General features: G+C 36.8%; 1 protein-coding gene across 18 annotated transcripts in view; it reads left to right on the top strand.

Annotated features, from left to right (window-relative positions):
- Window positions 1-25803, top strand: part of CCDC171 (coiled-coil domain containing 171) — a 543314-nt gene that overhangs the window by 71638 nt on the left and 445873 nt on the right. For all 18 annotated transcript variants that reach the window (XM_056805336.1, XM_056805339.1, XM_056805345.1 and 15 more), the window contains one exon: window positions 15231-15377. In XM_056805336.1, coding sequence (XP_056661314.1) covers window positions 15231-15377 — 147 coding nt within the window. The remainder of the gene's footprint in view (window positions 1-15230; window positions 15378-25803) is intronic.

Genomic DNA, 25803 nt, shown 5'->3' with positions numbered 1-25803 from the left:
GCCCTGAAGTTCCCACTGCTGCCGTGGGCTCAGCACTTTGGGTTGGGGGGGGATGGGTCCTGGGACCTTCCTTCTGATTGCCCCTTAGATCTGAGTGATCTAGGGTTTTGGCTTTTGGGGGGCCATACCGTTTGATCCAGGTGGAGGAGGAGGTTTCCCCGGGTCTGTCCTGTTTTTCAGCTTGAATTTCGGTGTCCTAGGAGCTCTCAGTTTGTGATCAGTAAGGAAGGGTTTCTGAGGTCTGAACTTTTGCAGCTTCTAAGCCGCCATCTTGACCGGAAGTTATATCTTTCTTTATATTTAAATCATATACCCATTTTGACCATATCTTGGTATAGGATGTAAGGTCTCTTCTATGATATTTTCCAAATTTCCCAGCAGTTTTTGTTAAATAGTGAGTTCTTAGGGTCTTAGATAGGGTCTTTGGGTTTATCAAACACTAGGTAGCTAAGATTGATCCCTTTATGTTGTATATATTAACTATTCCATTGATCCACCAGTCTACTTTTTAGCCAGTATCAGACTGTTTTGCTGATTACTGCTTTACAGTTTGAGATATATACTGCTAGGCCATCTTCCTTCACATTTTCTTTTTTTGTTAATTCCCTTGATATTCTTGAACTATTGTCCTTCCAGATAAGTTTTGCTATTATGTTTTCTAGTTTTATAAAATAATTTTTTGGTGGTTTGATTGGTATGGCATTGAATAAGCAAGTTAATTTAGATAGAATTGTCATTTTCATTATATTAGCTTGGCCTGCCCATGAGCAAATAATATTTTTCCAGTTGTTTAGATCAGACTTGATTTGTGTGAAAAGTGTTTTGTAATTGTGTTCATATAATTTCTGTGTTTGTCTTGGCAAATAGATTCCCAAGTGTTTTATGTTGTTGAGAGCTATTTTAAAAGCAATCTCTTATTTTATCTCTTGTTGGAGTTTGTTGGGTTATATGTGTATATATATATATGCATATGTATGTATGTATATATATATATATATATACATATATATATATATATATATATATATATTCCTTGCTAGTATCTTATTGAAGTTTTTGCATTTATGTCTTTTACTGAAGTTGACCTTTAATTTTCTTTCTCTGTTTTAGCCCTTCTTGGCTTAGATAGCAGCACCATATTTATGTTATAAAAAGAATTTGGTAGGAATCCTTCTTTGCCTATTTCCCCAAATACTTTATATAGTATTGGGAGAAATTATTCTCTGAATGTTTAACAGAATTCACTTGTGAATTCATCTGGCTCTGGGAAATTTTTCTTAGGGAGTTCACTGATGGCTTGTTCAATTTCTTTTTTAGAGATGGAATTATGTTCTATGCTTTTGTTAATCTGGGAAATTTATATTTTTGTAAAATTTTTAAATTTTGTACAAAATTTATATTTTGTAATTCATCTATTTCACTTAGATTGTCAGATTTATTGTCGTACAATTGGGGGAAATAGCTTCTAATGATTGTATTATTTCATCTTCATTGTTGATGAATTTACCCATTTCATTTTTGCTATTGGTTATTTGATTTTCTTCTTTCTTTTTTTTAAATCAAATTAACTAATGCTCTTTAAATATTTTTTTTTTCACAAAACCAACCCCTAGACATTATTATTAGTAGTACAATGCTTCTCTTTCAATTTTATTGGTTTCTCCTTTGCTTTTTAGCATTTCCAATTTAGACTTTAGTTGGGAATTTAAAATTTGTTCTTTAGTTTTTACTAATTTGCATGCCCAATTCATTGATCTACTTATTTTTTCTCTATCAATGTAAGCATTTAGATCTATACGTTTTCCTCTAAGTACTTCTTTGGCTGTATCCCATAATTTTTGATATGTTGTCTCTTAATTGTCATTCTTTTTAATGAAATTATCTATTGTTTCTATAATTTGTTCCTTGATCCCCCTTTTTAGAATTAGATTATTTAGTTTCCAATTAATTTATGATTTGTTTTTCCATGGACCATTACTGATTATAACTTTTATTGTATTATGATCTGAAAAGGATGCATATATTATTTCTGCTTTTTTACATTTGTTTGTGAAGATTTTATGCCCTACTATATGGTTGGTGTAGGTGCCACATACTGCTGAAAAGAAGGTATATTCCTTTCTATCCTCATTCAAATTTCTCTGGAGATCTATTAGTTCTAACTTTTCTAAATTTCATTCACTTCCTTCTCTTCTTTCTTGTTTATTTTTGGTTCAATTTATCTAGATCTAAAATGAGGAAGTTGAGGTCTCCCATTAGTATGGTTTCATTGTCTATTTCCTTTTGGATCTCATTTAATGTCTCCTTCAAAAATATGGAGGCTATTCCATTTGGTGCATATTTATGTAATATTGATATTACTTCACTGTCAATGGTACCTTTTAAGAAGATGTAATTTCCTACTTTATTTCTTTTAATTAGATCATTTTTTGTTATAACTTTGTCTGAGATCATGATTGCTACTGTAATATTTATAGGGAAAATGGGTTGGGAATTGAAGAACAGGGAATACTGAAGGTTTTGTGCAGGGAATGGAGGTGTTGAAGGGAGAGAGGGAATATGGCTTCTGGTGAGGTAAAAGGAAAGAGATGCCCCTTGCTGAGAGGCTATTTTTTGAAAAACGGGGTTCCAGGGAAATGGGCCTTATGATAACGTGAGGGGATGTCTTCTCTATGGATTGATGTGGAAGATACCACAGAGCAGGTAAGCATGGACCCTCCTGAGGGACAAGACTCTCCCCAGACTTAGTCTCCCAGCAGGGGTCTAATAAGGACAGTTTATAGTTGACTGGCTGTCCTGAGTTTCAGTTCCCTCTGTGTCCCCTGAAATGTTAGTCCTCTTATCTGACTGCAATATTCAAATATAAATAACTTTTAATAACAAGTTGGATTGGGAGGGTATCAGGGAAGAGGGAAGAGGGATTCCCTAGATGAGGTTTGAGTCTCTCTCAGCTTTAGAGCTGAGGCCAGGCCTCACAGGTTGGTGGAGGGTTTCTGTTATTCCTGTCTATTTTATATCTGTGCTAGCTTTCTTAATTCAAAAATATTAGCAATAGACAGCGAGAGGAAGAAAAGTTCTGACTTTCAGAGCTGGTTGGGCCTGACTCTTCAGGCTGATGCCCCTAAAGACCAGCCTTACAGTTCAAACTGCTTCCCTTAAGTCCTTTTGTCGGTGACATGATCACAGGAATCCAGGGAGAACACACAGTTGGGAAAATCAGGAATACAGAGTCATTTCTATTCAGAGACCAGCAGAGAGCTCCTCCTACTTCCACTACCCTTGCTTTTTTTTTACTTTAGATGATGCACAGTAACTTCTGCTCTATCCCCTTACCTTACTCTGTCTGTCCCTCCCTGCCTCAAATTTGTTTCTTATAAACAACTTATTGTAGGATTCTTGTTTTTAATCTACTATGTGATCCATTTCTGTTTTATGGGTGAGTTCATCCTATTATGATAACCAATTGTATGTTTCTCTCCATCTTATTTTCCCCTTTTGATCCTGTTCTTTCTCTCTCCTTTCAGTCTGTTCCTTCTCACAAATGTTTTGCTTTTAATCACCACCCAATATTTCTATCTATCTCTACCCCCCCCCCGCCCCTTGTTTTATTCCCTTCCTACTTCTCTATAGGGTAAGAAGGGTGTAACAATCATACTTGTATTATTGTTACAACCTCTCTGAGTTAGTTATGGTGAGAATAAGGTTTAAGCATTGCCTCTCACTACCCTCATCCTGTCCTTCACTGTGATAGTTTTTTACAACATTTTAAGTGAGACAATTTACCATATTCTACCTCTCCTTCCCTTGTCTCTGTGCAATCCTGTTTTTTGCTCCTTGATTTTTTCTTTGTATGGCATATTATCCTAATCAGCTTAGTCCCACACTCTCTACTTGTACACTTCTAATGGCTTTAATATTGATAAAAATTTTAATAATCACAAATATCATTTTTCCACATAGAAATATAAACAGTATAATCTTATTAAATCCATTGAATTTTCTCTTTCATATTTGCTTTTTTATGCTTCTCTTGAGTCTTGTATTTGGATGCCAGATTTTCTGTTTAGGTTTAGTCTTTTCACCTGGAAACTTGGAAATATTTTATTTTATTAAATGATTATTTTTCCCCTGAAAAAATATATTCAGTTTTTCTGGGTAGATGATTCTTTGTTGTAAACCTAGTTCCCTTACCTTTTGGAATATCATATTCCAAACCTTCTGATCCTTTAAGATGGATCCTGCTAAATCCTTTGTAATCCTAACTATAGCTTCATAGTATTTGAATTTTTTTTCTGGCTGCTTGCAGTATTTCCTCTTTCATTTGGGAGCTCTTGAATTTAACTGTAGTATTCCTGGGAGTTGTTATTTGTGGATTTATTTCAGGGAGTGATCTGTGAATTCTTTTAATCTCCATTTTACTCTCCTTTCAAGAATATCAGGGCAATTTTCTTTGATAATTTCTTGTAGTATGATGCCTAGACTTTTTTTTTTAAATCATGGCTTTCAGGTAGTCCAGTAATTCTTAAATTATCTCTCATGGATTTATTTTCCAGGTCAGTTCTTTTTTTCAAAGAGATATTTCATATTTTCTTCTCTCTTCCCCTCCCCCTTTTTTTGGATTTGATTTTATTGTTTTTTTTTTTAAATCTTAGGAAGTTATTAGCTTCTATTTGCCCAATTCTAATTTTTAAGGAATGCTTTTCTTTAGTGAACTTCCAAACCTCCTTTTCAATTTGGTCAATTCTATTTTTTTTAGGAAACTCTTTTCTTCATTAAATTTTTGTAACTTTTTTTACCATATAGCCAATTCTGATCTGTAGTGTTATTTTCTTTTTGAATTGCTTTCATTTCTTTTCCCCATTTTTCTTCTGCCTCTCTTAATTGATTTTTGAAATCTTTTTTGAGATCTTCTAGAGCCTGAGACCAATTTATATTTTTCTTTGATGTTTTGCATGTACCTGTTTTGCTTTCACTCTCTCCTTCTGATTCCGTGACTTGCTCTTCTTTGACTCCATAAAAATTTTCTATGGTTAGGGTTGTTTTTTTTTTCCTGTTTGCTCATTTTCCCAGCTGTTTTCTTGACTTTTACTTTTATCTTAAAGGTGGGCTCTATTCTCAGTAGAAGAGGTGGCACTGTTTCAAACTTCAGTTTTTCCCTTCCTGCTACTCTTAGTTGTATTTTTGGGTTTCTACAAGTTTCAGTTTTTACAGGGTGGTTTAGGAGCTCTTAAAGCCACTTCCAGTTGCTCATTTATTTACTCCCTGAGTCTGCTAATGGCTTGTAGAGCTCAGGACACTTTGGTGCTGCTCAGAATCTATCTCAGGCTTAGGAAGGGGTTTTGGTTTTTTCTCTGGGCTTGATCCAGACAGGTATACTGTGGAATGCCTTGTCCTTGGACTTATAAACTGACCTTCAGCTTATTGGGTAGGGGTCTCCGTGCCTTTCTCTAGGCTTATACAGCCCAGGAAGGCTGTAGTTTGTCCTTGGGCAGAGACTCAGAGCCTCCCTCTGGACTGTACCAGCCAGGCATACCATGGACCACTTTGTGCTAGGGGCCTTACTGTAGGCTTGGAACTTCAAGCATGCTATTGTTTTGCTGTTTGCTTGTGTAGGGTCTCAGGGCTCTGGCTCTGGCTTTGACTTGGGCCTAGATTCAGAACCTGGCACCATAGATGTGGGGTAGGGAGGGAGGACTTGCTATTGCCTTGCACTGGTATTCCTTGTTGGGACCTTACTGTAGGCTTGTTCCCCTCTCACCCCATTGAACCTTCTAAAAGTTATTTTCTGCAGGAAAGTTGCTTTACTCAGTTCCCTTGTTGATTCTGTCACTCCAGTATTCATCTTGAGGCTTTATTTTAAGGTTGCTTGGAGAGGATTCTCATTTGAGCTTTCCCTGCTTCTACTTAGCCCTCTTGGCTCAGCACCCTGAAGTTCTTGTTATTAATTCTAAGAAGAGCAGCAAGGTCTAGGAAATCAGAATTAAATGATTTTCTTAAGAACATACAGCTAGGAAATGTTCAAGGTCAGATTTGAACCCAGGTCCTCCTGACTCCAGGCCTGGCTGTATCCATTGTGCTACCTAGCTGACCCTCTCATTACTTTTTGCCAAGAGTTTAGGTCCTTAAATATTTAAAAACCTTTTTACCATAATTTTTTTTTTGTTTAGATCAGTGGTTTCCAAACCATAGAGAATTGAATAAATTATATTTCTTTTTATCTTGCCTTCAATATTAAACAATCCCTCAGGAAGCTGTCTGTCTTATCTCTATAGCACCATTGATGGATTAATAATACATAGTAAGCAAATGATAATTAGTGATTCAGTAGAGTTTGACTTCAACTTTAAGTATTATAAAACATATAATCTGAGGCTGATTAGAACATTGTTCCAAGCATTTAGGGAGGTGGAAAGATTACATAATACATGGTTCTTGCTTTTATGGAATTCACAATCTTAGGACTATGTGATACTTGAATAATCAATTGGATCTGTGATCTGATAGATCTGGTTATTTCTTCTGATTATGTATTTTGCAGTTCTTCTATGCCTGAGTCCTGTGTGACAGTTGTCCACGTCTTCCATAACCATGACTCTGAAGATCTTCAATAAGGGAAACCCTTTAACTTTTCAGGACAGTCCATTTCACTTCTGTGTGATAGTATTAAAATACTTAGATATTATGTCCTTTAAGTTTTGTCTTCTCCTGGTTAAATATCTTCACTTCCTTCAGTTGAACCTCATGTACAACGTACTCAAAGCCCATCACCATTTTGATTGCTCTTCTCTGCATACTTTCTAGCTCATGAATGCCACTATTATACTGTGATACCTGAAACTGAACATAGCATATCCTTATTCCTGAAAACTATGCTTCTCAATTCAGCTTGTCATTTTATTATCTTTTTTGGTTTGGTATATCACCATATTGTCTAATAATGGCTTTTATTACTAACAACTGAGGCCTTTTTCATAGGAGTATATTTCCACTTTGTACCTGTGATGTTGATTTTTTTTTAACCCAAGTATATTTTTATTTATTCCTGTTAGATTTCATCTCATTAATTTAACCCTATCATATAGAACTTCCAAGATCTTTTTGGATTCTTACACTGTCATCTATTACTGTTATCAGTATATTATATGATAAGAGAAGTCTAAAACTAAGCTCTCTGTTGAGTTTCAAGTGGATGCTTGGTTGTTTGATTAGAAGAATCTGGGGATGTTTCATGTGAAAACTTTATTTTGATATGCTTTTTAATGATAGATAAGAATTTAGTTGGCAGAGAAGCCGGAAAGCAGAAGTAATAGCATGAGTACAGTCCCAGAAGCCAGAGGATAGAGTGCATGTTGAATCTAGCATGCAGCATGTATAAGTCCATGAGAAATCCCTGAACAAAGAAATAAATGGAAAAGAAACAGTAATTTAATTGGCTGCTTATACTTAAAGGGAGAGTTTGAAATAGAACAAGGGAAAATCAGAGGCATGAGAGAGGAATACAGAAGCTAAAATCTTAGAGACACGTTTAATATAGTAGGCAACTAGTAATGACGCCTCATGTAGAAAAGTAACATGGTCAGATGATACTAACATTGATAATGGATTTTGACCAGAGATGTGCAGTGAGAAAGAAGATGCCTGAGATGTCTGGGCAGGAAGTGGCAAGTTGTACACTAAGGTAATAGGAGTAGGAATCCTTGACCATAGACAATAAATAAGATAAATAATTTAGACTTCTGTCCTTTTTGCTATGTTGCTTTTCTTATATTTTTGCATTTTTTCTGAATAGATTATTTCATGTATAACTTGATCTTCAGTTTCAGAGCAGTGTTGTTCATATTAGCATATAGAAATAAATCAATTAGACTATTTCTGTGTGACAGGGCGAAACTTTGTATTTCTTTACAGATAGAGCAGATGTGGTTTCCTCTGTAGCTTTTAAATATCACCTGTTCTTTAGTAAACAAGCATGTTTTTCAAGCATTTTATGTACAATACTACCATCTAGTGATGAAAATAAAAAACTTCTCTGTACGTTTCCTCGATAAAAAAAATCCAAAGTAAAGCCCTTTATATATTGCCATTCCTTCCTTGCAAAGATTTTATATTTTTTTTGTTTGATAGAAAAATCAAAGAAATTAAACTAAAAGCTGATTTTATTTGGAAAGATACACATTGATTTTTAGTTTTCATTTTAAAAAATCAATGCATTTGGTTAATGTCTTTTCTCTTTATATCACTTATTTCCCACTTATATAGAACATTATAAAGAAACATTATAAACATTATAAAATGTTATAAAGAACATTATAAAGAAAAAATTAAGCAAAGCCATTTGATAGGGAAGCATGTTGACTTTTCTTTCTTGTTCATTCTACATATATAGTCAGTTGTTGGATCTAATCTTTCTTTTTCTTTATCTTTTGCCAACATTCCCATTCACATATCCAGCATCCAATTGAGTCTTTCATCACTTCTGACGTGGACCATTGCAATTGCCTTCCTTAAAAAAATTTTTTTTTTACTTTTACATACAAAGATTTATTTCAAATTTGTATTTATAAATAAATAGATTTACTCTCCTCACCTCTACATAACCTCAGACATTACAGTGGAAAAGGGCATTAGGTTCATGGATTTTTTGGGTTATAATATAGTTATTAATCCCAGTCCCAAAACTCTACTCATGCTTGAGTTTGGGCCTCCTGACTGCCCAAAGATTCATTGTTGACTGTATCAGTTGGCCTGCAGTGTTAGTTCCAAGGTTGCTTTGACACAAATTCCTGCTTCATTAGTACTAGTACTAATTTAAGTACTAAATAAGTGCTAATATTAGTAGTAGTACATCAACACTAGTACCTGAGAGAAAAGCAGAATACGCTCAGGCCCATTTCTCAGAACTGGGATAAAAGGGGGGAACCAAGGGGAAAGGTCTTATATTATTAGCTTAGTTGATAGTTTTCATGCTGAGTATAGGCAAGAGTTGCCAAAAAGATCCCTTCAGAAAGAAGGTGATGAAAAAGTGATTGGCTCGGTCTGACTAGTTTTAAAATACAACCGCCTTTTTTCACTAGACTCCTCATTACAAGGTTCTTCCCACTCCTAAAACAATTTCCCTATATCTGCCCTAGGGTAGGTCTGATGTCACTGCTACTTAAATAACTCCAGTGGCTTTCATTTATCTCTGGGATCAAAGAGAAAGCTCCCTTTTTTGGCACTGAGAGTACTTCACAAACTGACCCCTTGCTGTCTTTTCAGTGTTTTCATATGTCACTTCCCTCTGTGCATTCTTCAATCCAACCATTCTGTGCCACTTGCTGTTTTTCACATAGGACATTTAATCTCTAGTCTCTGTTCATTTGAGATGACTGTCCTCTATTCTTGTAATGCTCTCTCCTCATTCCTCTTTGTAGAATTATTTTCTTAAGATGTAGCTCAAGTATTACTTAAGGCTACTTTCTTCCACTGACTCCTTATTTATCTCATTTATGTATTTATCAATTCATGAGTATGTTATCTCCCTGCTTTCAATGGACATTCTTGAAGGCACAAGCAATTTTTGCTTTTTATTTGTGTACTCAGCACTTAGCATAGTGCCTGTCAAATGATAAATGCATAATGACTGCTTGTAGATTATCTGAAAATATTTAAAAATACTCTATCCTGCTAATTTTCCACTTCTTTGCCATGAGGTAGAGACATGTTTTGTTATCTCTTCTCTAGGATCTTCCTTGCATTCTTTAGAGTTTAGCTTCCTTTTATAGTGATTTAAAAAATTTATATTCTAGTCATTTTGTATATTGTTTTAATTCTGTTTATTTTGCTGTTTTAATTCATATAGATCTTTCCATCTTTCTTAGTGTTCCTTGCATTGGTAATTTCCTCCTTTATAAAAAATATTCCATTACATTTATATGCTTTAGTTTTTTTTAGCCATTCCTCATTCAATTGGCCTATACTGTTTCTAGTTCTTTGTCCCCACAGGGTATTCCTGAGAATGTTTTGCTAAGTATTAAACCTTTCTTTTGGTCTTTGACATTCTTACAGGATATTTCTAGGGATGGGATTACAAAAGTTAGGTGGGAAGTTGGTAGAGAAGAAGAATAGATCTCTTTTGTGGATCACATTTCTTGCATAATTCTAAACTGAAATCTAGAATGGTTGAACTATTTTACAGATGCAATAACTATGTTTCAGAACACCTGTCTGTCTACAGTTCCACTGATACTAACTTATCTTTTGTCTTTTATCTTTGCAAGCTTGTATGGAGTAAGGTGAAAACTTGTAGTTTTAATTTGTACTTTTTCTAATTTTTATGATTTGGAGCATGTTTTTATGTAGTAATTTATATTTTGTAGATCATTAAAATATTTGTTTATTTCATTTGGTCACTTTTCTCTTAGGAAAGAGGTAATTAAATTTTAATGTTTTTTTATTAGTACATAGTTATTTATTAGTACATTATTACATAATGTAACATAATTAGTACATAGACATTTTTATTTATATCCACAAATTATTTTGTCATTTGTGTCACATACTTATGTAGTTTTATTTAAGTAATACATTAAGTGATGATTTTTTTGTCTTTGAATTCACAAAATTATCACAGAGTCAAATATATGTAGAAAGTTCTTTAATAAATGCTTGTTTTGAAAAGTGATGCCTTTATTAGAGAAACTTTCCATAAAAATTTTCCCCTTATTTGTTTTTTCCTTTCTAAATTGGCTGCTTTGGTTTTGTTTGCGCAGACCTTTTTTAATTTAACATAATCAAAATTATTCATTTTATTTCCTGTAATCCTCTCTCTTATTTGGTCAGAATCTCTTTTCTCATCTATAAATGGAATAGGTACATTTATTTTTCTTTGCTCCCCTAATCTACTTATGTTATCACCCTTTTGGCCCAAATCTTTTATCCATTTTGTTGCTATCCTTATATACTGTGTGAGATGTCTAGTTTCTTCCAAATTGCTTTCTATATTTTCCAGCACTTTTGGTCAGATAATGAATTCTTGTCCCCAAAGTTTGGATTTTCGGGTTTATCAAACTCTAGATTAATCTGGTCACTTGTTATACTGCATTATGTAGCTAATCTATTCTACTGATCCATTATTCTATTTCTTAGTAGGTACCAGGCTGTTTTTATGATTACTAGTTTGTAATACAGGTTTGCCTCCTTTTCTATTTGGTCCATTCTGTTCCTTACGGAGTTTTTTTTTTTCAATGTATTTTTGTGCCTCCAGTTCCTTTTGTCCTATTCTAGTTTTTAGGGAGTTAATTTCTTTAGTTAATTTTCCCCCAGCTGTTGAATTTTTCTGTCAATTCTCTTTTTATTTTGTTCTATTTTATTTTAAACTTCTTTTTAAGTTATTCCAGGGGTTCTTTTGGGTTCTAGCATCCTTTCACACTATCCTTTGAGGCTTCATATCTTTCATTTTTGGCATTGTTGTTGTTTTCTGAGTTTGTATTTTGGTCTTCCCTGACACTAAAGTAACTTTTTAGGGTCAGGTTTTTTTTCTTTTTGTATTTTGCTCACTTTTAAAGTTATTTTTCCTACCTTTACCTCATCTATGGGTTGAGGTTCTTCTTTGTTCTTGGGGTAGAAGATGTGTTGCTCCAAGTTTGCAGAGTACTCTTCTCTGGTAGTTGGTGTAGGCTCAGCCACCTTTGTTTCTCAGGTTGTGTTTGTTGAGGAGGTGGTCCTGATGGTCTTCTCTGGCCTGTCAACTAGATTCAGTACCCCATGTTACTAATTCCCCTGTTGTTTCTGGGTTAGACTGGTCTCTGTTTCTTCTTTGCCTTTGTCAAGTGGCTTGGACTGATTAAATCCCCTGCTCTGGGCTCTGCTGCTTTAGGCACTCAGCTTCCATGTGGAAGGGCATAGTTTCCTGCAGTTTCCAGACCTCCACTCTGCTTCCTTTTTTCCTCAGGCACTTTGCTGCCTCATGAGAATGAGTAGGTGCCTGTAGTTTGCAGATACTTCACTATGCTCCCCCGTTGCCTCTACTATTTTATTGCCATGTGACAGATTATAGGTTTTCTGCCCTCTTTGTTGTCTGTGTTGAGTGGCTTCAGCTTGATTCTTTCTCCTTCTGCCTCTTTCTTGCCATTGGTGGAGTTGTAGCACGTTGGGCTGGTCAGAGTTCTGCAGGCCCTTGTAGAGACTGTGTTGCCTTGGCTACTGTCTCTCCTATCCCATTGAGACATAATCTTTCTGATTTCCTTTGTTTTGAGGTAATTTCTTTTCTTTCTTTTTTTGTATGGAGGGATGGGGAACAGCACATCCTTTACTTCATCATGTTAGATCCTAAGACGCCTATAATATAGTGTGAATTTTGGTGCTAAAAGGCACCTTCACTTTTTAAAAATTCTCTTCTTATTTTTGACATTTTGTTCTTCCAGTGAATTTTGTTATTATTTTGTCTAGCTCTTTAAAATAATTTTTTGGAAGTTTGATTTTATGGTACTGAATAAGTAAATTAAATCAGGTAGTATTCCATTATAAGCATATACCACAATTCAGCCAGCCATTTCTTAATTGATGGACATTCGTTTAATTTCTGTTTTTTTGACACAACAAAAAGATCAGCTACAAACATTTTTATATAAATGGATCCATTTCTCTTGTCTTGTGAGATACAGGCCTAGTCATGGTATTAGGGGGTAACCAAATTAGGGGGTATGTACACTTTGATGGCCCTTTGGATATGCATCCAAATTGTTCTCCAGAATGTTTGCATTAATTCACCAACAGTGTATTAGTGTCCTAGTTTTCCCACATTCCCTCCAACATTTATCAATTTCCTTTTTTTGTGGTAGTAGCCAGTTTGATAGGTGTGAGGTAGTATCTCAGAGTTGTTTTAATTTGCATTTCTCCAATTAATAGTGATTTAGAGCATTTTTCCATATGACTAAAGATAGTTTTAATTTCTTTATCTGGGAATTGTCTGTCCATATCTTTTGACCATTTATCAAATGGGGAATGATTTGTATTTTTATAAATTCTGTATAATTAGAAAAATTTGGACTCCATCTCCTAGAATTTTCTTGTCCCAAGAATCCTTTTTCCTTTGTTCACATTAGTGTTAAGCTATTGTTTTTAAGTTGTTTAATGTTTTCCCCACCCTTTTTTCTCTTAAGACTGTGGCTGAGTTTATGCTAGCTTTTTAATTTTAGTTATTTTATTAAATATAATATTTGGAGTTATTGTATATTAATTTTAATTCTCACAATTTGGCTCAGTTCTCTATATAATTGAGAAATGAGGCCTTTGTCTGAGACATGCTATAAATTTTTTTCTAATTTATTCTCTTCTAAATTTGGTTCATTGCTTTTGTTTGTACAAAGCTTTTTTAAATTTAATGCAATCAGAGTTATCTCTTTTATACCTTATGTTTTCTGTGTCTTGTTTGGTTATATATTCTTCCCTTAGCCATAGGTCTGACCAAGAAAAAGTTTTGTGCTCTCCTATTTTGTTTATGGTATCATTATTTCTTTTTTAAAAATTTCCTTTAAAAACCTTTTTTCAGTTACATGTAGAAAGAATTTTTGACAATAGTTTTTTTGACATCACCCTTTTATTAGAAATCGTGTTTCCATTTTGACTTTGCCTTGATATATCCTTTGAGATGTTAGTCTATGCCAGCATTGGTGAAGTATTGAATTGTGTTCAGAGCTGGCCCTCAGGGAAATGCTCAGTTTCTACTCTTCCTAAGTGCTTGAGGACATTTTTTGTATGTCCCACCCCTCAGTTCAACCTCCCAAAGCAAACACTTCCTCCCTCCTCTTTTTGAACAGGCAGCTTGAAATTGCAATTTGGGTATGCGAATTTGAAAACCTTTGCCAATGCCAGTGCTGGTCTATGCCTAGTTTCTGCTGTGCTGTTTTCCATTTTTACTAGCAATTTCTATTGAATAGTGAATTCTTCCAAAAGCATGGAACTTTGGGTTTGTCAAACACCAGTTAACATAATCTTTACTACTATGTGTTCTATTCCATTGTTCCATTACTCTTTTTCTGAGCCAGTAACAGATTATTTTTATGATTGTTACTTATAATGCAATTTGAGATCTGGTACAGCTAAGCCACCTTGCTTCATGGTGTGTTTTTTTTCATTATTTCCTTTGATATTCTTGGTCTTTTATTGTTCCAGATGAATTTTGTTGTTCTTTTTTCTAGCTTTATGAAATAATTTTTGAGTAGTTTGATTGGTATGGCACTGAATACACAATTCAGGTAGAATTGCCATTTTTATTATATTGGCTTAGCCTTCCCATAAGTGATTATTGTCTGACTTTGTGTGAAAAATGTTTTGTAATTGTACTCACACAGTTTTGTAGATTTTAAAAATTAATATCCAATATTTCAAGTATTATATTTATAAGATTTATTAATAATAAACTTTAAGGGAAGAAAAAAACCTTAGTAAATAAAACCCACTTTCCCAGCCTTGTACATGGGGAAAAAAAGAGAGGGAGGAGTTAGGTTTCTCACAAATGCCACTTTCTTGTTCTGCTTTATATATTTTAAATTTGTTGTTGCTGTTGTTGATGGTTAAATTCATAATAAAAATAATACTTAATTAAAAAATTTATCTGCTCTGTTGTAGAAAGCTCCTAATTAAATCAGTAAAGGGAGTAGCCATGCCAGTGAAATCATGAATCCTTGGAATAAGGAAGTTATTTAAAGTTTAGGTGGTAACTGATATGTCCTAAAATTGAACTTTGAAAGACTTAAGTAGACTACAAAGGCTCTCCTGTCCTGCACTATTTTTTGATAACTTTATAATTGAGGATGAAATAAACAATGGAAACTTAATTAAAAACTAAAGTTATTTTAAATGCCATGATTTCATAGCCAAATCTCTCAAATATTACTATTGAATAAACTAATTCAGCTTTTAGCACATGAAATTTATCTTACATGTTTTTATCTTAAGATGTTCTTAGAAATTAATGAGGCAAACAGACATTAAACAGGCTGATAGAATTAGGTCCATTTAATGTGCATAAATTAATAATATGCTCTACCCATTTTCAGTTAATGTACAATGGTGACACTTTACAGGTTGAAATTTACCTTGAGAACATGTGATCTATCATATTTATGTTTATTGTTATCCCAAATACAGACTCATTTATTAAATCCCATGCTCCTTTTTTTGTTAATCCATACATAGTTCTTTTGTTTATAGAATATATTATTATAAAAAGTAAATTTTTTTTCTAGGAACAAGATAATGCTATACAAAATCTGCATAAGAAAATTGATAAACTAGAATTAGAACAACTTGATTGCTCTAACCTTCTGCGGCGACAAACAAGTGAACTTGAAATAAGCACTACCCGAGAAGAATTACTTAGAAAAGAATATGAGGTAAGCTGTCATTTTCCTCTTTTATTCAGTTATTATTTTACCCATGTACAATCACTGCTCTTTCACAAACAATGGTACTATATTTTGCAATTTGAGTTATGAAGGAGGACAAGTGATGTTAATGATAATAGACATAACATTCTTATTTATTCATCATATGGCATATTTACCTTGACTTATATACATAATTATCCTTGCCAGACTTGGGAGCATTTTTACCTCCAAACGTTGTAGATTGCATTCTGCATGCCAATTTGTTAGTCCTGTAAGTCTTTCACTTCAAATATTCAGTTAGATTCTTGGGATTATTGGAGAAAGCACTGGATTTCTACTCAGGATAACTGGCTTCACTTTCTCAGCTCTGACACTTACTTTGTGACCTTAATCATGATATTTAATACATTCAGGCCTCATATTTCACATATATGGTATATCATATTTCACATAAATGGTATATTAATAATAATGATAACTAACTTTCACTTAACACTTTAAGGTTTGTGAAGTGTTTTACATATATTGTCTTATTTGGTCTTTGTAGCAATTCAATGAGATAGGTGGTATTGTTATCCCCATTTTACTGATGGGGAAGCAGAGGTGGAGAAAGGTTAGATAACTTGCATTGGCAGACAGGCAGTAAGTGCCTGAGGTAGGATATGAATTCAGCCAATCCTCTAGGTCAACTAATGAATGATACTTTGCTCAGCAGCTTCACAGGGTTGTTATATATAAAGTGATATATAAATTAAAAAATTTTTTAAATGAAAGTTCTGAGAATTATTATATCTTAAAATTTTTTTGATTCATATCTAGGAAAATTTTAATATCTATTCTTATGTTATTATGGTGAGGTTTGAAAGGAGCTGACACCCAGCTCTCACTTGTGGCTCCCAGTAGCTGCTAGCATGCGGCAGCGGCCACACCCCGGGCAACGGCTTCGACAGGCCGGCTAAACCTTGTGAGGGTAGCCATCGGGTCATCGACCCCTGGTGAACCAGGGCTTTGCTCACCCAGCATGTGAAGACTGCTTCGGCGGAACAGGCAGAAGAAACCAACAAGAAGGTTCAATGGCTGAGATGACTATGCAGCAAAGCACTGTGGAGTGCTTAGGGCGTGATGGAGCACAAAAGACAACATGGCCATCCAATGCAGCTGAAGAAGTCTCCAGGTGTAATGACTTTTTGTGCCACTGGACCCAGGCTTCCAACGCCGAGAGAGTGGGACTGTCTCTGTGCATCAACTTTTCCACTTAAATCTTCATGCACAGGTGTCTTTGTGCACAAAAACGCACAAAGACAATCGTCATCCTCCTTTCGAGAGACAACCAACAATGTGTATGTGTGTATACTTCTTTACTTCTTACAATTCAGAGTGAGATTGACATGTCAGCCACTCCCATCAGTCCTTATTCATTTTTACATGTGTCTCCCTATATATCATGATTATGAGATACATTTTTTCCTCAACTTTTATCACCCCTCTTACTGCCTCTTATGGTATACTTTTTTTCTTCTCTTTCCATTCTTTTCAGATTTCAAATTTCTAACAGGCTTTTTTTTTGACCCCTTATTCTACAGTTCAGATAACACATGTATAATCTCCTGTATTTGAATGTAAGCACTTTATCTTTTAGTCCCTCATCATTGTTCATTCATTTTACCTTTTCATGATTATCTTCTGTGTTTGAACATCAATGTGTTGATGCAACTCTTTTTCTTTTCATCATGAATATTTTGAAATTCTGTTTCATTAAAGATCACTTTTTTTTCCCTTATAGCATTATACTGAGGATTTTCTGGGTAAATTATTCTCAACTGTAAACCTGTATCTTTTACTTTCTAGAATATTGCATTTCAAGTTTTCTCTTCCTTTATAATGGTGGCTGCTCCATTATGTGTGATCCAGACTACTTGGTTTTTAGATTTTTTTTCTATTTGGTTGCATGTAGTATTTTGTTTTTATCTGGAAGCTCTGGATTTTGATTATGATGTCACTTTGAGATTTAATTCAGGAAGTTACTGGTATATTTTTTCTATACCCATTTTGCCCTTTGGTTCTAAGAAATATGAGCAGTTTAAAAATTTCTTGAAATATGATGTATAGGCTCTTTTTGGGGGGCATAGTGTTCTGATAGTCCAATGATTCTTAAATTTTTTTCTTCTTGATCTTTTTTTGCCCTGGGTCCTTTGTTTAAGGTATGAAATATCTTATATATGTATATATATCTTTATATATATATATATACACATATGTATATATTTACTTTGTTTTAATATACCTTATGTCTCATGTAGACATTGTCTTCTATTTGGTTCATTCCAATTCTTAAGTAGTTGCTGTGGCAAGGTTTTGTATCCCTTTTTTAAAGCTATTTATATCTTTTCCAGGTCTTTCTTATATATATCTCAATTCTTTTTCATATTTTTCCAAATGTTCTCACTTGTTAAAAAAAATTTGGACTTTTTTAAAGCTTTTGCTTTTTCTCTTCCAGGAATTCTAGTTCAATTTGGGTCCAAGCTGAATTTTTCTATGGCTGTTTGCTTGTAGATGTTTTGGAATCATTCCCTTCTGATTTTGTGTCTTGAGCTTCCTTTCTACCATAATTCTTTATGGTGGCATTCTTTTTGTTTGTTTATTCTTCTAGCTTGGGCATCAGCGAGAGGCTCATGAAGATCTGTTTGCCTCTCAGCAAAGACTGGTATGCCACAATCATCAGCGCATATGCCCCAACACTGACCAGAACAGAGGAGACCATTGGGCAGTTCTACTCTGACCTGAGTGCCGTCCTGCACTCAGTGCCCACAAATGAGAAGCTGATACTACTGGGAGACTTCAACACCTGCGTTGGCCAGGACCATGAAAGATGGAAAGAAAGGAGTGCTCGGCAAACACAGCGTGGGCAAAATGAACAACAATGGCCTACTGCTACTCAGCAAATGCTCAGAGTTCGAACTCACCATCACGAACACTGTGTTCAGAATGGCGAACAAATGTAAAACAACGTGGATGCACCCAAGATCAAAACAGTGGCATCTCATTGACTACATCATTGTACGCCGGCGAGACATCCAGGATGTAAAGATCACCAGAGCCATGAGAGGAGCTGAATGCTGGACAGACCACCGATTGGTTAGAGCGACTCTTCAAATGCACATTGCGCCTCGCCATCCAAAATGTGCCCAGACAGTTCGCGCATTTTACAATGTGAGTAGTCTTAGAGATCCATCTTATTTGCAAACATTCCAGTCCTGCCTGGACGACAAGCTGTTTGCCAAGGAACCACTCACTGGAAGCTCAACCGAGAAATGGAACCAGTTCAGAGACTCAGTGAAGGAAACATCAAAGACAGTCCTAGGCCCCAAACAATGCAACCACCAGGACTGGTCTATGAGAACAACACTGCTATTGAAGACCTATTGAGCAAGAAGAACAAAGCCTTTATGGAGTGGCAAAATAACCCAAACTCTGCTCCTAAAAAGGACAGATTCAAGTCTCTTCAAGCCGCAGCACAGCGTGAGATCAGGAAGATGCAAGACCGATGGTGGGGAAAAAAGGCAGAAGAAATCCAGCGGTTTGCTGATATGAAAAACTACAAACAATTTTTCAGTGCCCTCAAGACAGTCTATGGGCCATTAAAACCCACCACCACTCCCTTGCTATCCTCTGACGGTGACACTCTCATAAAAGATAAAAAAGGCATCAGCAACAGGTGGAAAGAACACTTCAGTCAGCTTCTCAACCGACCCTCTTCAGTCGACCAAAACACCCTTGACCAGATCCCCCAAAACCACTGCATTGAACAACTTGATGTTCCTCCTTCAATAGAGGAAGTCCAAAAAGCCATTAAATAAATGAGTGCAGGCAAGGCACTCGGTAAAGACGGGATCCCAACCGAGGTGTACAAGGCCTTAAAGGGAAAGGCGCTCCAGGCATTCCACATAGTGCTGACCAGCATATGGGAAGAGGAAGACATGCCCCCAGAACTCAGAGATGCCTCCATCGTAGCTCTATACAAGAACAAAGGCTCACGAGCAGCCTGTGACAACTACAGAGGCGTCTCACTACTCTCCACTGCTGGAAAGATCCTTGCCCATGTTATACTCAACAGACTCCTATCATCTGTTTCAGAGTAGAACCTGCCTGAATTACAATGTGGCTTCCGACCAGATCGCAGCACCATCGACATGGTCTTCACAGTGAGGCAAATGCAGGAAAAATGCCTTGAGCAGAACCTGAGTCTCTACATTGTCTTCATAGACCTGACAAAGGCGTTTGACACAGTGAACAGGGATGCATTGTGGGTGATCCTCAGCAAGCTCAGTTGCCCAGCAAAATTCGTGAAACTGATCCATATCTTTCATGTCGACATGACAGGGGAAGTCCTATCTGGTGGAGAGACTTCAGATCACTTCAACATCTCCAATGGCGTGAAACAAGGCTGTGTCCTCACTCCGGTACTATTCAACCTATTTTTCACCCAAGTATTATGACATGCTGTGATGGATCTAGACCTGGACGTCTACATCAAATACCGACTGGATGGCTCACTATTTGACCTTCGTCGCCTGACTGCAAAAATAAAGACAACAGAGAGACTCATCCTGGAAGCTCTCTTTGCAGATGACTGTGCTCTCATGGCCCACCAAGAAAATCATCTCCAAACCATTGTGGACAGGTTCTCCACCGCAACAAACCTGTTTGGCCTGACTATCAGACTCAGCAAAACAGAGGTGCTGTTCCAACCTGCACCAGGGAGGCCAACTAACCAGCTGTGCATTACAATCGACGGCACGCAGCTTTCTAACGTCAACACTTTCAAGTACCTGGGCAGCACCATCGCCAACGAAGGGTCCCTAGACCATGAGATTAATGCCAGGATCCAAAAGCCCAGCCAGGCACTCGGGCGGCTGCACTCCAAAGTCCTCCAACACAGAGGTGTAAGCACTGCGACGAAGCTCAAAGTGTACAACGCAGTGGTCCTCAGCTCGCTCCTGTACCATTGCGAGACATGGACACTGTACCGGGAGCACATGAAACAGCTGGAGCAATTCCACCAATGCTCTCTCCGGTCAATCATGAGGATCCAATGGCAGGACCGAATCACCAATCAGGAAGTCCTCGACAGAGCCAGCTCCACCAGCATCGAAGTCGTGGTCCTCAAAACCCAGCTACGATGGTCCGGACACGTCATCCGCATGGACCCACAGCGAATACCAAGACAGGTATTCTACGGTGAACTGTCAGCTGGACTCAGGAAACAAGGCTGACCAAAGAAAAGATTCAAGGATCAGCTAAAGTCCAACTTGAAGTGGGCTGGCATGACACCAAAGCAACTAGAACTCACTGCCTCTGACAGAAGCAGCTGGCGAACCCACATTCACCATGCCGCCACCACCTTTGAAGATGAGCGACGTCGACATCCTGTGCTGCGCGTGAACGCCGACACCAGGCCACAGCCGCACCTCCCGTAACAACTGGCGTCCCAGGCCCCATGTGCCACAAACTCTGCACCTCAGCCTTTGGACGCCAAAGCCACATGAGGGTACACCGTAGATGAAAATGCACAAAGACAATTGTCATTCTCGGTCACAGAGAGACTACTACTACTACTTTTGATTTTGGACTTGATATTAGGTCTGTACTCTGTGACACTTCTGAAGGGAAGATCTGGAATTATCTTGTTGCTGCTTACTTGGGGAGTATTGCGTAGTGTTATTTTAGGATCGTAAAGACAGTTTACAAGCTTATACTTCTAAACCAGGGGTCCCCAAACTATGGCCTGTGTGCCACATGTGCCCCCCTGAGGCCATTTATCCAGTCTCCACCACACTTCTGGAAGGGGCACCTCTTTCATTGGAGGTCAATGAGTACTGTATGTGGTGGCGCTGCAAAGCATGTCATTGCTCACATACAGTACTACTTCCAGTGACATAATCCTTTGCGTGGAACCTTGTTTTGAGAGGAAGTGAACGAGGATGAGGTGCCGCGCAAAGTATTATTTGGCTGCACAATGAAAGATGTCAGCATGGTGAGCAGCCATCTGGGGGAGGGGATTCTGCACTGTGTATACTGCTGCCCGCTATAGTGGTGGTGGTGATGGGCCTGTGCAAGGTGTGACAGGCCCATCACAGCCAGCGCTGCAGCCTCCGCTATCACAGACAACAGCATACAGATTTGTTCATAGTTTTTTTTTTTAATAGTCTGACCCTCCAGTAGTGTGAAGGACAGTGAACTGGCCCCCTGTGTAAAAAGTTTGGGGGACCCCTGTTCTAAATGGTCTGATTCATGGCCGACTCTGTTTTCTGCTCCAGATTTGAATCCTATAAGGTCATGACTTAGATCAGTATCAGAGCCATAGTAACCTGTTCTGGGACTTGACCTCTCATCCAATTGAGAATATGCTGGTTCCAAGGGACAGAACTGCATGGTCTCTGTTGGTCTGGGTTTCCTGCCTTGGTTATTTCTCCCAGAATTCATTATATTCAACTATTACAATCTATTCACTCATTTCTCCCATTCATTGCATTTGTGTTATTTCCATTTATTGTGTCATAACAAACAAAGCTTCCAGGAATATTTTCACACAGACACAGCTTTTTACTCTCTCAATAATGCCTTTATGGTCTAATCCTAGTAATGGAATCCCTAGGTTAATGAGCATGAACAGTTTTACAGCTGTTTATATATATATATCCATCTTGTTTCCAAAAAAAATCATAGCTACTCTAGCAATATAATATTAGGCTGTTTCTCCATGTTCCTATCAGCATTTAATTTGATTACTTTAACCCATTTGGTTCTCATTTAACATACATTACCAGGACCATGTTTTGCAAGATTGGTCTTAGACAACAGACATAATCTGTTGCCAAGAACATATTCTTTCCAAAACAAGTCTTTCCAACTTGATCATACCTAGTGGGATTTTTGTTTCAGTGCCACAACCCCTCAAAAATGCAAGATTACGTCCATAGTATGATTAGTGTTAAAGTTATGATTTCTACAGAATATTTATGCTCTGTAAGCCATTATTGACCCACTAGAAATCATATTTGGAATACATGTATGCTCAGACTTACTACTAACCTCATGTAGGTGTGTGTGTGGACTCTCCAGGTATCTATTTTATTGGGGGGGGGATTATATTCATCTAGTTTTCAGGGGGGAAAATTAAAATCTGCTGTTTATTATTTTGTTATCTGTTTCCATCTGTATCTCATTTTTGATTGAGCCAGGCCAAGAGATGGGAAGTCTTTGTTTCAAATCTGACCTCAGACACTTCCTAGCTGTGTGATCCTAGGCAAGTCACTTAACCCCCTCTGCCTAGCCTTTAACTCTCTTCTTTCTTGGAACCAATGAACAGTATTGATTCTAAGATGGAAGGTAAGAGTTAAAAAAAAGAAAATCTGGATGCTATAACACTTGGTGCATACAGGTCCAATATTGATATTTCTTAATTACCCATAGTAACTTTCGAACATAATATAGTTATCCTGTTCATCCCTTCCAGTTATATCCATTTTTAGCTTCAAATTTTTCAGAGATCATGACTGCTACTCCTGCTTTCTCTGCATCAGCTGAGGTATAGTATATTCTTCTCCAAATTCTCACCTTCACTTATGTGTAGCTCTCATTTTTGGTATGTTTCTTGTAAACATCAAAATGTCAGGTCCTGGTTTTTGATCCTTTCTGCTATCCATTTTCTTCCTCTGTGTGAATTTATCCCATTATCCTCAATGTTTTAGGTACTAGTTGTGCATTTGCAGTGAACTTTTCATGACTTCATGGAATGGAGTTCCGTTTCCCAGGTGTTTGTGACATACCATTCCCGCCGAGTACTCCAAAACATAGAAATCTCAGTTCAAGGCTGCATAAACAGTTCCAAGAAATCCTGGGAATGGGTTAACTCCCCTGTTCACATTCTGGGGAGGATTGAGGAGGATAGATTGTGTCTCTCAAGAAGAGCTTTAAATCTGGTGTACTGCTTACAATAAAGGTTCATTATCCCTCTTTGATAATGTTCCAGTTTTTCTTTCTTGCGACTCCATAGCTGTTCTTCGACAGCTCTAAACTGTCCCCTATTGCGACTCGGTAGATGTCCCCGGCATGCATTTCCTTCTCACTGTTTCTTTCCTTTATTTTTTTTCCTGCTGTATCCTTCCACAGGTTTCCAATTTCCTTTGACCATTGCCTCTCTTATTCACATCCCTTTCCCCAAATCCCCTTATCTTCTCCCTTTGCTTTCCTATTTCCCCATTGGCCCACCTTTCCAAAGACCACTCCCTTATTTTTCCCCCTTACCTTTTAAATTTTATTTTATCCATCTTTCCCAAAACCCTTTCCTTATCTCCCATTTGTGCCCTCCTATTTTTTGATTCCCCTATTCCTTTACTTTATCACCATACCTTTTGATATGTACTCCTTTCTGGGTATACTTCCTTAATCTTTGTTCTTATCCCCCTGTCCTCTTTTCTCTTGGCACACTCTTCCCTTCTGTTTCTCTGTATGTTAAGAAAATTATACTCTTCTAATTGTGTATGTTGTTTATCCCAGATTTGATGAGAGTTGAATTCTTATATTCACAACCTTCCCTCTCCTTCTCCCTTCTCCATGGCAGTTCTTCCCTTCATTCTTCTTCCACATGAGTTAGCCATTTCACCTTGCTTCCTCCTGATCTATTCCACTACATTTTGGCTCATTCCATTACATTCCCTCTACTGCAGATCTCTCATCCATACAGAGTTCTTCAACATGCCCAGGCAATTATGTCATTTCAAGGGGCCATAGATGACACCTTTCCTTACTAGAGTTTGACTTTTTGAGTTACTTATGATTAGTATTTCATTACCTTTGTATTGATCATCACATCTATAAAATGACATTTTCTGCTGAGTTCTGGGTTTTTCTCCAGGAATAATTGAAACTCCTTTAGTTTTTTAAATGGCTATTTCCCCCCCTGTTTATAATTAGGCTCATCTTTGCCAGAAAAATTTATTTTGGTTATAGGCTTAGTTCTTTTGCTCTTCAAAATGCTGTGTTCCATGTCCTGAGTCTTTTAATTTTTAAACAGTTAAAGCTCCTAAGTCTTGGGTTATTCTGACTATAGCTCCACAGTGTTTAAGTGGTTCTTTTTTTCTTGTTGCTTATAGTATTTCCTCCTTAAGGGAGGAAGGGGGGCACATAATGGAACTTAGCAATGGTGTCCTGTGCATTTTCATCTTTGGGTCTCTTTGAGGTGATGATTGATGGATTCTTTCAATTTCTATTCTATCTTCTGTTTCTAGAATTTATAGGTAGTTTTCCTTGATGATTTCTTGGATAATGGGGTCTAAATTGTTTTTGTTGTTTTTTTTGGTTGTTGTTTTTGTTGTTGTTTGTAACTTTCTAGGAGTTCAACTATTCTTATATTGTCTCTCCTCAGTGTATTTTTCAAGTCAGTTGTTTTTGTGATAAAATGTTTCATATTCTCTTATTTCATTCTTTTGATTGTGCTTTATTATTTCTTATCATCTGAGTATGATGTTAGCTTCCTGTTGTCCCATTCTAGATCTTAGTACATTATTCTCTTCTGTAAGTTTCTGGGTTTCTTTTTCTATTTAGGTTATCTTTTTTTCACAATTTTCTTGCATTGCTCTTATTTTTTTCCTAGTTTTCCTTGCATCTCTCTTGTGGTTTTTGAGGTCTTTTTAAAGATTTTCCAAAAGTTTGTTGAGCTTGTGGCTTTTTATTGTAGGTGTTTTTACTTCACTATCCTTTGAATTTGAGCCAAGGTTTTCTCTATTCCCATAATAGCTATCAGGAGTTGGGTACTTTCTTCTTTTCTTGTCTATTTTTATTTATTTGTTTTTTAAATTTTAGCTGCCATGCCAATAGACTTAATTATTGGTTTTTCCCCAGAGTCCCACAGTTCCTTTTGTGTTGTTGTATGTTGTCTCAGGTTTCAGTATTTTTCAGTGGGTGTCTTTGTTTTTTCCTTGGTCCTATATATTTATTGCAGTCCAGAATAGTATGTACTTAGGTTCGCCTCCCCAAGCCCCAGTGTGTGATTGACCTTAGGTATTCTAACTAGAGCCCTGGACAGTTCTATTTCTGCAACTTCAAGGAGCTAATTCACTTCCCCCTGTGGCAACAAGCAGGAACTCCCCTCTCCTGGCAGTGACCACAGCTGATAGGGCCCTAGTCCCTCCCTGCATACACATTCCCCACTTCTTCACTCTTCTTCTCTTCACTCTTCCTCTCCTAACCACAGTCTCCAAAAGAGCAGGTGTCCAGTTCACATTTTTTGGGTCTCCAAAGTCCTTTGTTTGTTAGCAGAGAGACTTAAGTTCTTGTCCTTAGGGCGTGGTTCCTGCCTTCTCTGAGGTGTCTGCTTTCTAGTTCCCAGACATGGGCCAACCCAGGTCTCCAGAGATGATGTCATAGTAGA

Source organism: Monodelphis domestica, chromosome 7, assembly GCF_027887165.1.
Source record: "Monodelphis domestica isolate mMonDom1 chromosome 7, mMonDom1.pri, whole genome shotgun sequence".
NCBI lineage: Eukaryota > Metazoa > Chordata > Mammalia > Didelphimorphia > Didelphidae > Monodelphis > Monodelphis domestica.
This window is presented reverse-complemented; position numbering and strand designations above follow the sequence as displayed.